General features: G+C 41.3%; 1 protein-coding gene across 1 annotated transcript in view; it reads left to right on the top strand.

Annotated features, from left to right (window-relative positions):
• Window positions 1-9,179: 9,179 nt before the first annotated feature.
• Window positions 9,180-17,307, top strand: part of LOC124272000 — a 29,455-nt gene continuing 21,327 nt past the window's right edge. Inside the window, 4 exon segments of the mRNA XM_046707171.1 lie at window positions 9,180-9,264; window positions 12,141-12,566; window positions 15,080-15,221; window positions 16,548-16,647. Coding sequence (XP_046563127.1) covers window positions 12,161-12,566; window positions 15,080-15,221; window positions 16,548-16,647 — 648 coding nt within the window. The 5' untranslated portion in view covers window positions 9,180-9,264; window positions 12,141-12,160.

Genomic DNA, 17,307 nt, shown 5'->3' with positions numbered 1-17,307 from the left:
TCAGAAGCTAACATACAGCTGCACCTCATGGCTCCCAGACACACATGCCCATCAGATGCTAACATACAGCTACACCTCATGGCTCCCAGAAACACAACCCCATCAGATGCTAACATACAGCTACACCTCATGGCACCCAGACACACAACCCCATCAGATGCTAACATACAGCTACACCTCATGGCTCACAGACACACAACCCCATCAGATGCTAACATACAGCTACACCTCATGGCTCCCAGAAACACAACCCTATCAGAAGCTAACATACAGCTACACCTCATGGCACCCAGACACACATGCCCATCAGATGCTAACATACAGCTCCACCACATGGTTCCCAGAAAAACAACCCTATCAGAAGCTAACATACAGCTACACCTCATGGCACCCAGACACACATGCCCATCAGATGCTAACATACAGCTCCACCACATGGTTCCCAGAAAAACAACCCTATCAGAAGCTAACATACAGCTACACCTCACAGACCCAAGACACACATGCCCATTAGATGCTAACATACAGCTCTACCTCATGGCTCCCAGAAACACAACCCTATCAGAAGCTAACATACAGCTCCACCTCATGGCACCCAGACACACATGCCCATCAGATCCTAACATACAGCTCCACCACATGGTTCCCAGAAAAACAACCCTATCAGAAGCTAACATACAGCTACACCTCACAGCCACCAGACACACATGCCCATTAGATGCTAACATACAGCTCTACCTCATGGCTCCCAGACACACAACCCTATCAGAAGCTAACATACAGCTCCACCTCATGGCACCCAGACACACATGCCCATCAGATGCTAACATACAGCTGCACCTCATGGCTCCCAGACACACATGCCCATCAGATGCTAACATACAGCTCTACCTCATGGCTCCCAGAAACACAACCCTATCAGAAGCTAACATACAGCTCCACCTCATGGCACCCAGACACACATGCCCATCAGATCCTAACATACAGCTCCACCACATGGTTCCCAGAAAAACAACCCTATCAGAAGCTAACATACAGCTACACCTCACAGCCACCAGACACACATGCCCATTAGATGCTAACATACAGCTCTACCTCATGGCTCCCAGACACACAACCCTATCAGAAGCTAACATACAGCTCCACCTCATGGCACCCAGACACACATGCCCATCAGATGCTAACATACAGCTGCACCTAATGGCTCCCAGACACACATGCCCATCAGATGCTAACATACAGCTCTACCTCATGGCTCCCAGAAACACAACCCTATCAGAAGCTAACATACAGCTCCACCTCATGGCTCCAAGACACACATGCCCATCAGATACTAACATACAGCTGCACCTCATGGCTCACAGACACACATGCCCATCAGATGCTAACATACAGCTCTACCTCACAGCCCCCAGACACACACGCCCATCAGATGCTAACATACAGCTACACCTCCAGCCCCCAGACACACATGCCCATCAGATGCTAACATAAAGCCACATCTCATGGCTCCCCGACACACATGCCCCATCAGATGCTAACATACAGCTACACCTCACAGTCCCCAGACACACATGCCCATCAGATGCTAACATACAGCTACACCTCATGGCTCACAGACACACATGCCCATCAGATGCTAACATACAGCTACACCTCACAGTCCCCAGACACACATGCCCATCAGATGTTAACATACACCTACACCTCACAGCCCCCAGACACACATGCCCATCAGATGCTAACATACAGCTGCACCTCATGGCTCCCAGACACACATGTCCATCAGATGCTAACATACAGCTACACCTCACAGCTCCCAGACACACACGTCCATCAGAAGCTAACATACAGCTACACCTCACAGCCCCCAGACACACACGTCCATCAGATGCTAACATACAGCTACACCTCACAGCCCCCAGACACACATGCCCATTAGATGCTAACATAAAGCCACACCTCACAGCCCCCAGACACACATGCCCCATCAGATGCTAACATACAGCTACACCTCACAGTCCCCAGACACACATGCCCATCAGATGCTAACATACAGCTACACCTCATTGCTCCCAGACACACATGCCCATTAGATGCTAACATAAAGCCACACCTCACAGCCCCCAGACACACATGCCCCATCAGATGCTAACATACAGCTACACCTCACAGCCCCCAGACACACATGCCCCATCAGATGCTAACATACAGCTGCACCTCATGGCTCACAGACACACATGCCCATCAGATGCTAACATACAGCTGCACCTCACAGCCCCCAGACACACATGCCCATCAGATGCTAACATACAGCTACACCTCACAGCCCCCAGACACACATGCCCATCAGATGCTAACATACAGCTGCACCTCATGGCTCACAGACACACATGCCCATCAGATGCTAACATACAGCTACACCTCACAGCCCCCAGACACACATGCCCATCAGATGCTAACATACAGGTACACCTCATGGCTCACAGACACACATGCCCATCAGATGCTAACATACAGGTACACCTCACAGCCCCCAGACACACATGTCCATTAGATGCTAACATAAAGCCACATCTCATGGCTCCCAGACACACATGCCCCATCAGATGCTAACATACAGCTACACCTCACAGCCCCCAGACACACATGCCCATCAGATGCTAACATACAGCTGCACCTCATGGCTCCCAGACACACATGCCCAACAGATGCTAACATACAGCTACACCTCACAGCCCCCAGACACACATGCCCATCAGATGCTAACATACAGCTACACCTCACAGCCCCCAGACACACATGCCCATCAGATGCTAACATACAGCTGCACCTCATGGCTCCCAGACACACATGCCCATCAGATGCTAACATACAGGTACACCTCATGGCTCCCAGACACACATGCCCATCAGATGCTAACATACAGGTACACCTCATGGCACCCAGACACACATGCCCATCAGATGCTAACATACAGCTCTACCTCATGGCTTCCATACACACATGTCCATCAGATGCTAACATACAGGTACACCTCATGGCTCCCAGACACACATGCCCATCAGATGCTAACATACAGCTGCACCTCATGGCTCCCAGACACACATGCCCATCAGATGCTAACATACAGGTACACCTCATGGCTCCCAGACACACATGCCCATCAGATGCTAACATACAGGTACACCTCATGGCTCCCAGACACACATGCCCATCAGATGCTAACATACAGCTCTACCTCATGGCTTCCATACACACATGTCCATCAGATGCTAACATACAGCTGCACCTCATGGCTCCCAGACACACACGCCCATCAGATGCTAACATACAGCTCCACCTCATGGCACCCAGACACACATGCCCATCAGATGCTAACATACAGGTACACATCATGGCTCCCAGACACACATGCCCATCAGATGCTAACATACAGCTACACCTCATGGCTCCAAGACACACATGCCCATCAGATGCTAACATACAGCTACACCTCACAGCCCCCAGACACACATGCCCATCAGATGCTAACATACAGCTACACCTCAAAGCCCCCAGACACACATGCCCATCAGATGCTAACATACAGCTACACCTCACAGCCCCCAGACACACATGTCCATTAGATGCTAACATAAAGCCACATCTCATGGCTCCCAGACACACATGCCCCATCAGATGCTAACATACAGCTACACCTCATGGCTCCCAGACACACATGCCCATCAGATGCTAACATACAGGTACACATCATGGCTCCCAGACACACATGCCCATCAGATGCTAACATACAGCTGCACCTCATGGCTCCCAGACACACATGCCCATCAGATGCTAACATACAGCTGCACCTCATGGCTCCCAGACACACATGCCCAACAGATGCTAACATACAGCTACACCTCGCAGCCCCCAGACACACATGCCCATCAGATGCTAACATACAGCTACACCTCACAGCCCCCAGACACACATCCCTATCAGATGGTAACATACAGCTACACCTCATGGCTCCCAGACACACATGCCCATCAGATGCTAACATACAGCTCCACCTCATGGCTCCCAGACACACATGTCCATTAGATGCTAACATACAGGTACACCTCATGGCTCCCAGACACACATGCCCATCAGATGCTAACATATAGCAACTCACGGCCATTATCAAAATGAGTGTTTTATTTCTCACTGTACTGCCATAGCGTCTACTTCAGGACAGCCATCGTCCAAATATTTCTAAAACCAAAAAATTGTAGCCATTGCAAGTCATGTGAGACTTAATTGTAATTATTTATATGACGCTAATCTGTATTTTTAATCCTTATCACTACCGCAGTGTTCACCGTCTTGTCAGCCACCCTGTACCACTGTCACTTTCACATGACATTTACGGCCTTTATTGGTCACCCCCTTGGTCGTGTCTGCCATCACATCAACTGGTCAAGTGCTATTGTTTCTCTGTATGTCCATTGTTGTGAGAGAAAAAAATGTATACTAGAATAAGCTCACATCTATATTGTCAAGGAGTCCGGTATTCCGACTGTCTGTGTATAGGGACGACCGCGAGCAGGATAATGCCGCTCGTAGGAAACGCCCTGGTATTGAGCTGGAACTCCGCTCACCTCATTTATGTATACTTGTTTATCATGTACTGTATAGTCTACTAAAGAAGTCTGAACTCAACCTATTCGTTCGTCTTCATCAACGCATTGTTCGTCCAATTATGAGCTAGTTCCCCTGGCGACACACATAAACGCGCTTACATGTGCAGTACAACTGTCGGTGCATGACGAACACTTTACACACAGCTTACAGAGTCCGGCGGAGGCTACTAGAGGAAGGCGGCGATGTGAGGCTGTCACTTTACACACAGCTTACAGAGTCCGGCGGAGGCTACTAGAGGAAGGCGGCGATGTGAGGCTGTCACTTTACACACAGCTTACAGAGTCTGGCGGAGGCTACTAGAGGAAGGCGGCGATGTGAGGCTGTCATTTGGGTAGCAGGTGGGATGGGTTGACTTGTCAGTTCGTCCGTTCCTGTCCTTTCCCTGCCTTTCTTTTCGTCTGTCCGCGCTCTCTTTGCTGTCTGCCGGCTGTCCCCTGTTTGTCTGTCCTGTCTGATTTTAAAGGCAGATAAGCGACTATAATCAGTCTGCATCGGTCTGCAGTTCTCACGGACATAATCTGCGTAGGTGGGCAGTTCTCATGGACATACTCTGCCCAGGTGGCCATATATTGACGACCTTGACATATGTCCGAGAAAAAGTGTTACAATTGCTGGTGTCCCTGGAATGTTGCTGGAATATTGCTAAATGCGCCGTAAAACTGAATTCACTCACTCATTAAATGAAGAGAATGATACAATGTTTTCTTTGTCAGTAGTCAGTACTATTTTTGCCAACTTCAAATAGAAACATTTAAACAAGGGATATATGAGAAAGCGCATGAAATGTCTTCCTCTCAAGTGAATGTATTCATCATAAAAATGAACTCTTGGTAAATAAGGGTACAGTCTGGATGTACTTACTATATCAGCCCGTCTAGATCCGGGATAGAATTGGTCTTCATCAACCATTACTTGTCGTAAGAGGCAACTAACGGGATCGGGTTGCCAATTGCACAGATCGATTCTCATGATGTGAATCAATGGATTTTCTGGTCCAGGCTCGACCATTCCCAAACGGTCGTCATAAAGCTGGAATACCGCTCACAGCTAACAGACAATACTTTAGTATGCCAGATAATAAGTCTCACAAAATTGTGCGACCATACCGACTTTTCGGGGAAAACTGGTTTCAACAGCTGGGCTGCGCTCATAGCACGTGCGCAGTGAAATAGGTTCGCGCAACTTGGAAGAGGTCTGTCCGGTGAATACTCGGTGAAGGCTTTGGTGTGAGCTATTTTCCTAATGTTTTGTTGATATCTCACAGGGGCGAGCTTTTTATATGTTATGACAGTAAATAAACTGTTTATATAATTTCATTTGTCTATTTCACCACACGTTCTTCTTACCGAGTCACTTTCTCAGTTCGATACTTCAAAGCAATGTCATTATTTAGCATTGACAGAATTTCTAACTGTGATATAGATATGTCGTTGTCACAGACAAAACTCAATGTCTTGTTTTATTGACACCTGTGTGTCTGCCTGCCTGTCTGCTAATGACAATATTCAATACACAACTGGGATCACTGACCACATGCAATTTGAACTTAACACCAATCAGGCTATACACCATAAACAAAACGCACTGATTTATGGCCCGAGTTCGGTCTCTGTCACATTATGTAATTACACAGACAGGCAGGTGTGATACTTGAACACATGACATGTTATGATGTCTGTTGACTGCAAAATGTTATACACAAAAAAATGAGCATGTATTTACAAAACCCAACATCTCTATATATACACACACAATGAGCCGTGAGGGCATCTGCAAACGAACCAGCCGTTACACTTGAGTGCACACCCACCCGCTCTGACTGGGTTCGGTATCCCGGCTGCTTCGTTTCTTGGGAAGTAAACCCAAGCACACAATATTGCACTTTTGATTTGCGATTGTACGCTTATAATTATGTCTATATGTTTTTTCATAACCAGCAATGTATATTATATGTCATGAATTAGTGATAATTGTGTTTTAATTATGTTTGATTTTTTGGTTGCATGTGACCTTTAACGAGCCTTAGTTGAGGTGTCCATTATAGGTGCTTGGATTACAATAGATGTGTTTACTTTGGGCCATGTCTTAATGACCCTAAATTGGTGTTTGCTTAATGTTATTGTAATATGGGCAATGACATGTTTACTTTATTAAAGCAGTTCTTTAAATCGTCTAGTCATAACTTTTTCTTACTGTTTGTCTAACAGCTTGAGTCTGTGATACCTTAGGCTAGGATTTAAATTTGAACATCTGTGAAATTGTGCAGACGTAATTTACACCTGTTTCAATAGTATGTCTGTAAGATGAGTTTTACTACTTTTGACTGGAGTCTTTCTCTAAGCTATTACTGATACATGATGAAACTAATATTCTATATTTATATTTTCCTAATATCTGAATCCTAATATATCTCTTGTAGTGGTTATAATTAATAATGGATTTTTGTATAAATATGTATTCCATGATAGCATGCTCAAGGCGCTAGTATTTTCCCCTCTATCAATGGATGCCAATCTCAATGGGACAACGTATTATCAATCTCAACTCCCTGGGGAGTATACAACTCTTGCAGCCACTAGGCGCACCGAGTTATAATGGGTCTACTCCCATTTGTGAGAACTCCCAGTTGTGACACTCCCAGTTATGCAACAGTGGAGTCGGTAATTAACAACGAAAACACACCATACTCCCCTGTCTGATAGAATGGATTCACCCTAGCTAATTACTGATTTGCTATGTAAGTGAATCTTTTGGAGGTAACGTAATGAAACTTTATAAGATAAATTGATTAACATACTCAGGTAAATGTCTTTAATAATTAAACACTTTGTGTAGGTATCTTCGTGATCAAAGAGAAATTAATTTACTCAGATTTACTCCGTCTCCGAAACTAGTACAAGCTATAATTTAAGAAATAACTCTGAAATTTACAGTCGAAATGCCCCTAATGCAAAACCCTTTCTACCCGACACAACAAATTTATGGAATGCCCTACCAAATTCCAAAGAATCATGCAGGATCAAAGAATTTTAGAACCTAATTACAAAAACCGAAAACAAGATTTATATTGATCTTAATTATGTCTCTTGTTTTTTTCAAATCGTTCATTGCTGCTTCAGGCTCGGATCTAGCGACCCAAACGCCGATAAGTATAACAACATTTAATAGACAGTGCATGTTGCTCTTGTGGATATCAACTACCCGTTATAACCTGGACAATTTTTTGAACGAAAACAAAGAATTTACTTGATTGATTTACATTCCTACAATAGATTGTTAGACACACACAATTGTAAGTCTTTAATTATGACTACTTAGAGAATAGTTGTATTTGATGTAATCTGTATATAATTTATTTATATGTACTCAAAAATATATTGATGCAATAGTCAATATCGATGACGTCACATCCTCCATTTCATTTCATATTTTATGTTGCATGGGAGCGGTGTTAACATAAACAGGAATACTTCATCAATCTCAATTCATTTTCATAAATAATAATATGTTTAAACCAAAATGACTTTCAAATTTCATAATAGTCAATAAAAATGTGTTATCATAATTACATTTTCTTCTGAATAAATAAAATATTCAATGAACTATTTAAATAAAATCTTTGATAATCTATTTCATTAGCCAACTCATCAATGAACTATGCCTCCTGTGGGTGCTGGGCTGGGCTGATCCCACTTTCATTGTAGGGATGTGGAAACACCACCTATGTGCACTGAATCATTAATTAACGTGTCTCACAACTGGGAGTTCTCACAAATGGGAGGACACCGTTATATAGTGACTTTCTCATCGTAACGAGGTACCCATTCAACCTCGATTATTCACAGACCGACGCCATACAGATTTGATATTGCGGAGTGCAACGTTAAACAACAAAACGAAGAATTAAATTTTATTTTTCATTATATCTTTGAGTGAAAGGTGAAACATATTCTGCATGTTTGAAATCAGTAAAATACATACAGTTGTACGTTAGTTTATGTTACCCCTCAGTATACTTCAGCGAGCATGTGTATTTTGGGACGAGTAAAATCTTAAAACAAATGTGTTTAAAGACAGTAATTAAGTTCCGCTGCTAAATAGTGATACTTTTATAAAATTCCTATATGATATGCTTCAGGTATGCTTCATATTTTTGTTCAAAATTGATGAAATCCGTATATATTTTAAATTTGATTCAAACAAAAAAATGTCAATACATATTAAAATGTGGCGATTTCGCAAGTACAGTTTGTGCCTAATAGTTTCCACCAATCTATTCTGGGTTCATATAGATAGATATTGGATTAATTTCTCAACAGCTGGACACATGAAGAAATGTTCATCCATTTGGTATGTGCGGTACTCGGTGATACTCGGCGACATTGTTAAATTCATTCCCTGATAGCTACACATATATTTTGGTTGATTTCGGACATTCATTTGAACCTTTGAATACATCGTCCGCTGCGCTTGTTGTTTGGCGTATCATTAGAGTTACCTCCCTTCCGGGGAACAAGTGCGTGCGCATATGACAACAAACATGGACGAAAAAGGCTGAAAGTTCCTGTTTTACATGATCAACATTAATTGAGGGTAATGATCAGATATCGAAACGACAATGTTACGAGTTAGGCACAGAAATTTCTTTCTAACAATGCAAAACACATTTGTCAAATATGAACATGATTAGATAGGCAGATTTGTTCACACGCCCCATGTTGTTGACACATTTTTATCGACTGACAAAAAACAGAACGCAATCATTCTTACACCCATCTTATTGAGATCGTCATTTTGATTTTCAATATCCGAGACAACGAAGTGGTCTTCAGCGGTGGCCCTATTTATGACCCATGGATTCCCAGACTTGTGTTTGCTGTGAATGTTAACTTTGACCTTGTGAGTTACAGTCGCCAGGCTAAGCTCTCAAAATAAGTCTTTCGTTAGTCGTTGACATTTCAGTTGTGTTGCACAACATGCGGACAGTCTACACATTGATAAGATAGATCAATCAAGATCCTGCTTAATGATTTAGTTGTTCATTGGGTCAAGTTCAATTATGAACAACCGCCGGAAAAACAAAGGGATACGGAGGCCTCAGGGTCTTTCCGCTATTTCGGAACGCCCAGAACATGGTTTGGCATTTCTAATGTGTATTATAGTTTGTTATTTACTTTATACGTGGTTTATATGCCCTTCATTGTAAACATGTCCGTAACTACGGTAAGACTTCCGCCCGTATCCCCCCCAAAATTTTAACAATAAGGGAAAAATTCTTTGAGTGGCACTTATAAAAGTTGGATATGTCTTTCAGTATGTTCAGATACAATTAAAGAAACATGTTAAAGTCGTCCTTATCAGATGAGGAATATATATTCATGTGATAGGATTTGACTAGAATGAAATTAAAGGGGTACACGGACTGACATCTTACCTTAAATACTTCACATATCACTTCAAGTTTTCATGATTATGCATTAGAAACTTTGAGGTGTTTGTAAGTAGGGCTGGCTGTTGATGTAGAACATAGAGATTGATTATCGTTAACTTAATAACTAATTATTGATTATCTATGGATATCGGAGAAGGCAAAGTGCCAAGAATTTCACATCAGTGGTGCCTCATTTATACATGGATCATGTATAGATACTAACGAGACAGCGCCATGAACATTCAGAAGTAGCCCATGAATATAGACGTAGCTTCTGTGTATTGTGTTAGTACATAGTTGTGGAGTAAACACTATCTGTCATCACAATAGTTTATGTACGGTATTGTGGATACATATCGTGATCATTGATAATTCTTCCCATCGATGATATTTCCAATTATCAGTCTTTTTTATCCAGCCCTATTTGTAAGTGATTTATAATGTTAATTATTTGTGCATGTGTGACAATGATCAGAATGATGATAAAAATTAATGACTATTTTGAAGAGTCTGCAGAACTGATCTGCTTCAGAGTTGTGATTGACCAGTAGCTTAGATGATATGGAAGCATCACTAGTCCATCTTGAATTTTACATATCTCTGACTTCCAGGCTTATGTTAAATTTGACACACTACGAGGGGAGGATGATGTTTGTTAACGTAGTTTGTCCTTGCACTGAGCTTACACTGTAACAGCTCTGTGTTTGAAAGGCCTTGAGCGTATTGATATGTTTTTCGCTGAATATGTTTTAGGTGTCTCCAATTGCGACAAATTGAATTTTGATTTAAGAAAGACATATGTATATATATACACCAACTGTCAAAGCAAAGTTAATTTAGCTTGGTGGTGGTGTGTGGTCCTGTGCGGAGAGGTCAGGTCACGAATCAGTTGAAGTTAAGCAAGGTCAACCTCGGAGAATCCTTGGATGGGTGACCGTGTTTGGCAGCTTGACTTCTGAGAGTGCGGTGAGGTGAGGTGAAATTGGGTTTACATCGCACTTGAGAATATTTCGCTCATATGACGATGTGCATGCGTGTGTGTGTGTATGTGAGGCTGCTTGTAGTAGCCCAGACTTAAGCTGGTTTTATAGTGCTAGCTCACTGAGATACCATGCCCCAGTGAAGCATGAATACCCCACTCAGACACATTATACTGACTCCAAGCCGACCAGTCCTTGTTGTACCCATTAATGCCGAGCGCCAGGGAGGGACCAACAAGTACCGTATTTTAACGTCTTTTGGTATGACACGGTTGGGGATCGAACCCATGACCTTCCGCTCTCCGGGCGGACGCTCTAACCACTACACCACGGAGGCGGTCAACTTCTGAGAGTTCATGTTGAGATGGTTATGCTGTAACTAATGATATTTATCTCTTTTTAATTGTCATATGATTATTGTTGCTAATGTCACTTTTATGACAGACCTAAATGTTACTAATGTCATTTATTGACGGACATAGGTGACATTAGCTCTCACAATAAAGTATGAAATTTTCTACAATAAACATTGAATTTTTTATTTTATTTTAGAGTTATTGACACTAACAATCATAAATGGAAACAAACATTGATAACTGCAGTGGTATATCGTAACAAATACTACAGTCTGTTTGACTAGTAAGTGTCCCCATGAATTGCTAAATATATCAGTTTAGAAAGGTAGTTAATAAATATTACGTGGCAAGATGTTCTTGAATAACCTATACCCAAACACCTCTTCAGCTGTTAGAATTGTCATGCATCACAGAAAAAGTTGTTTAACAAACTGTCATCATTATACACATGATTGTTGACAGTTGGGATGGAGGGGTGCACGGCAGCCACTGAAATAGCCAGGTGCGGAGGGGAGCATCTCAAAATCTATTCTGTATCATCTGTGACTTTGTCATCAGTGGCATCACAGTCAGAGCTGATGCGATAGTTGCTTGTTGGAGACCATCACGAGACCAGTTACCTGCTTCAATTTCAAATGGGGACACTTTCTAGTCAAACAGACTATAACATCATGAGTAATATTTTTTTATCATTAATTCCAGAGGCTGTTAACAGCAAAAGCATGAATCTCAGCCGTCCGATCTTTCCATCTGACCTCCCAAACTGGCAGGAGGTCAAGGTCCTTCTGAACGAACTGAAAGAGAACTGTTTATCAGAGGCCTTTGATGCTGAAGACATTGTGCGACACGTGCAGCTTATATACGTAACGAACCATGATACAGTTCTGTATGATGGCGGACTTCCCAACTCATCAAACAGCTTGGTGAACAAGACCAGGTCCAAAAGAGACAAACGCAGCAAGATTGACCAGTCCTATTTATGGTTTGGTGTTTGGAAATTTATAAGGAAGGCAACAGAAGAAGAAAATGACAAGTTTCTGTATACAGTGATTCCTGGAATCTGTGATCTAGTCCTGGAGTCGGAGAACTTGGTGCCGCCAGATTTCACATTCAGCGAACAACAGAAATGTGAGTTTGTCAGTTACGCTATTTGGTCATGGTAGTTGTGTGTGTGGATGTTAGTGTTGTATCTACAAACATTGTTGGGATCTTGCACATCTCAATACTTGCCTGAAAAATAATAGCAAACTGGCAGACTCTACTGACCTAGGGATGTGAGTTCTACACCGCTTTTAGCAATATTCCAGTAATATCATGGCGGGGGACACCAGAAATGGGCTGCATCAATTGTGACCGTGTGGAGAATCAAACCGGGGCCTTTGGTTCAACAAGCAAACGCTTTTACCACTAGGCTACCCCGGACCTAGGGAAGACATTTATCATCGGGAAGCCTGTGAATATTGCAAGGGATTTATCTAGGATATCAAACTGTGTGTTTGCAGGAAATAGGGAAATTGTGATAGTGTTCCAAATTTGACGCTTATAATTATCATCAGATTATAACAGATATCATAAGTTTTTGGACGGCAGTGTTACATAGACATTGTAAATACTTCTATGATGACTGTGTTTCAGATACATTTGTTTTGTATGGGTTAGTGACTCATTTTACAGTTGTTCAGCAACAAAACAATGAATGTTCCTCAGCAAGTTTAGTGTCCAAAAATCAAGGATACAAACTGTGAAACATGTCATTGTATTGTAGATTGATGCTCATGCTGTTGATCACTGGATTGTCTGGTCCAGACTCAATTATTTACAGACCACCATCATATAGCTGGAATATTGCTGAGTACGGCGTACAACTAAACTCACTCACTCATTTTTGTCCATTCAGCATGTAATAAAGTCATTGCAAGTGATTCCTTGGCTGACCAAGCCATTAGTGGGCTAGTGTTGCTTGATGCTTTTCTGTAGCATTGGGCTGACTTGCAATGATACTGCTGATATGTTGCTCAATGTCGGATCTAATATGTGTGTGAATGCAGACTTGATCTCGTCGCTATATGGCTGGAATAATGCTGATGCGACGTAAAACACAACTCAGCTCAACTCAACTCAACTCAACTCAACTCAACTCAGTGCGGGATCAAAGTAAATCCCTCTCACCCTCAGTACCTGTGTTGTTAAAAACGTTTCGTTTTCTAATCCTACTTATGTCCTATGTAGTAAAACCAAATTTAATTCATGTTTAGAACCAAGCTGTGTTCATATCAGTGGAACAGTGATTTTCGTATATTATATATATTTGTGGGCCAAGGGTACTCAAAATCTTTGATGTCAGTGGTTCAAAAGTAAAGAAATTGCGTCCTAAATAAAGTTTGCAACTAGTGGTATAAGACTGCACATGGCGAGAAACATGTTTGTTACAAACTGATATGGAATGTTAGCACATTAAAGTCTTGGCGGTTTTGGCAGTGTACTTTATTTATCATGAACATGGCACTTACGTTTAATGCAAAAGATATAGTGAGATATGTTTAAGTTTTGAGTGGCTGGTTCTTCATTCAAATCCCCTTCCTTTAGACCTGGCCTTAATAGCGGTCTTTCCACTGTGTTTTATGAAATCATGAGTTTATAAAGAATAACATGTCTGTCTGTCCAGACCCAAATTCTTAAATTGTTTACGACGTCTTGTTTAAACCTAATTCATATATTGTCAGTCAAGTGTTGAATGTGCCCTTTGATGATTTAGGATCTAAATTTGTAAACATTTCAAAGACAAGTTGGTCTTGTATGGAGAATGAGTGTGTTGTTCATTTAGAGAGCTGAACTTCACCATTTTTCTAGAAGAAACATACTGTGTAGATCAGTTCAGTGGTAAAACGGTGCCTTTTAATGGTGTGGGATGTTTGAAAATACTGAACAGTAAGGCTGTAATGATTCACTCGCATATTCGGTTTATTTGAACCGTAGCCCTTCATGAATTCAATTTGTTATTCGTGGTCACCAGAACCGAATATTAATGAATATTTACAATTTTTTAAGGGAGCATGTTTTACTTGAACCCTTGTGTACTTTTGGAAAGTGAGATATGCAAGGATTGAATACGTACAAGCCTTGCAGTAGCGCATGTCATGTTAGTTTGCCAAGGCCGCACATGGTACTGTCGACTATAACTATTACATACCAAATTTGAGTGTCATGAGATCACTGGTTATTGCTGTGACGAATCTAAACTGTCAACATGGGCGTTCCATATTGTACATCAATCACTTAACTACAATACTGTATTCGTGAATAACTATTCGTATTCGTTACCCCATATTCATGATACGTATCATATTCGCCACATAGTGTATTTGTTGCAGCCCTACTGAACAGCATTCTGTGTTTCTTCACTGAGCTGAAGATATCGATCCAGTGGCATGGAACCCAAGTAGGGAATAAGTAGAGAAATCCATTTCCATGTCGCACCAGAACAGGGGTTGTGTCAGGCCATGATGTCTTTTGTTCCAATGGAAGTCAGCTCTTAGAAGAGCATATATGTCACGTCAACTACAGAATTAAAATTATATATAAAATCAACACACTTAAATTTTTTTTGAAAGTATTGACCGTGTTGTGTTTGTGTGCTTCAGGTGGCAGTAGTGTTCTCTCTAAAAGATGTGTGGCAGCCATCTTGGCCTGCTCCTTCCTGTGCCTGTTCCCAGAGAGAGAGAGGAGTCGATGGACCAAGCTCAATGTCATCAACTTCACCAACTTCTTTAAACACCTCCCAATGTAAGTCGTGTCTTGCCACATTAGGTAGCATGGCTCCAAGTTGCTTGTGAATTGGTCGCATGTGCGATTAAAATTTGAGAGATGCAACAAAATAATATGAAACAGGTAAAAATTCAATTAGATTAAGGCATTTATTCCAGTTTTCATCATAAATAATTCCGACTTTGATTTATTTAAGAATTTATTGATAATGATTGCCAATTTTAGCGACAAGTGATTTAGCGATCAGCTAGAGTCTAAGAGAGTATTTACAAAATATTTATTAACAGTAATCTCTAATAGTGGAACTTAGTAAATTTGACAATATGTGAACAATAACTGAAAATCTATAAGGCAACTATCATTCAAGTTTGGCTAGTAAATTTTAATTTTAACATACCTAATAACAATGTCAAAATATGAACTTGGAGCCCTGTGTAGAACTGGTAACCTTGTAGTGACAGGCAGATAGCATGGATTGGTTGGTCACGTTTACCTGATCACATGTGTTGGTGCTCATGCTATCAACCACTGGTTTGACTGGTCCAGACTTGCTTGGTTACAGGGTGAATACTGGTGTACTGCTGACTGCTGCAGGGATTGAAATAATTTACGAAAATATTGAAATGGCATGGATGAAATATGTTCAATGTGCCCTGGCAGTACACCATGATATATGGAAATGCTATATATTTGTCCAATTCAAATTATTCAAAACTGTTTATCGCTGGCACTCTCAATCTCACAGCTTAACATGGGCGTGAGCATTTTAAATGCCAATATGCATGATAGGAAATCCTGTTTTGGATGATAACACAGTTTGTGGGTTAGTTTATAGGTTATGACAGTTTTCAGGAAATCTAGCTCTCAAGTTTACAGGTTTACATTATGTTTACTGATTTATTTAAAAATAAAGTGAAATGACATAATTGTTGTGATGTTTGAAGTTTAATTGAATCCACAAAAGGATTGAGCACACTTATTTTCATAAACGAACCCCTAAGTTAACTGTCCGGTGCCCCATGGCACCCTTAGAAAATATCATTTCCATGCCCCCCCAACCCCTATCCTATGCAGTGAATACTTTTGTTTAGCAACGCTTTTAGTCACACAAAATGTGTGTCTGATCCTTTAACCACATATACTGTTGACTCCTTTGTGTTGTTATGAATATCTTCCTAATTAGTGCCCTTTCCAGGGGTATACTAATAAGCGCCCTTTTTTATTTTCTTAAGCGCCCATGCGCTGAATATGGCAATAAGAATGTCAAATATAGTAATGGTTGTGTCTCCCATTTAGTTTGGTAAGTTTTGAAGGCATGTAAGATATGATTTTGAATTATTTCAGGTCATCACAGAATGCTAAGATGCGGTGCATCTTGAACTACTTTGAAAGAGTGACAGAGCCAGGTGTGGCCTTGTCAGGAAATATTACCTATGCCAGACAGGTATAGTTAGTTTTACTGTTATTGTTCTTACTTTGAACCTTTCATCTGTTGGTTGGTTGGTTTTATAGTTTTAGGGCGACGTGGGCTAATAAGAGGCCTATTTGCACCCATTTCATCTGTTGCAGGTGTGTAGAGTTGCCTCCCTTAGCTGGTGATGATCTGCTGGTTAATAGTCCAGTAAAAATCTGACAAAACCTCCAAATTATTGGTACAGAAATGATTTGAGTGTTTTCAACATGTTTAAATTATAACTGATGAGTATTAAAAAGTCCTCCCTTGAAATATGATGGTAAGTCTTATTTTTGGGGGTAAAAAGTTTAAAAATTTAAATTTTTAAACTTATCCTATCTCACGACTTGCACCTCTCTCTCTTGCTTCGACTTTTAGTGGAACGACTGTAAACTTTTTCCCATAGGCCTCCTTGTCCATTCACCTGTGCACTCCATGCTGCTCTCCTTAATTAGCTTCTTAGTTCCTAATAAAGCTTGCAGCATGCTCCACTAATTGCCCACGTGACTACCTTGAATGATCATTCTCTTTCTTGTCACAGGACTGTGTGGACGTGCTGTATATAAAGGACATTATTTCACACTAACATCATGGAGAAAACTAATAATCAGTCAAGGAAAGGAAAGTTTGTGCTCAATGCAAGACAAATTA

This window comes from Haliotis rubra, unplaced genomic scaffold (genome assembly GCF_003918875.1).
Source record: "Haliotis rubra isolate DU_JTF1 unplaced genomic scaffold, ASM391887v1 Scf1650, whole genome shotgun sequence".
Classification (NCBI taxonomy): Eukaryota; Metazoa; Mollusca; class Gastropoda; order Lepetellida; family Haliotidae; genus Haliotis; species Haliotis rubra.
The sequence above is the reverse complement of the archived record's forward strand: the minus strand, read 5'-3'. Positions and strand labels throughout refer to the sequence as shown.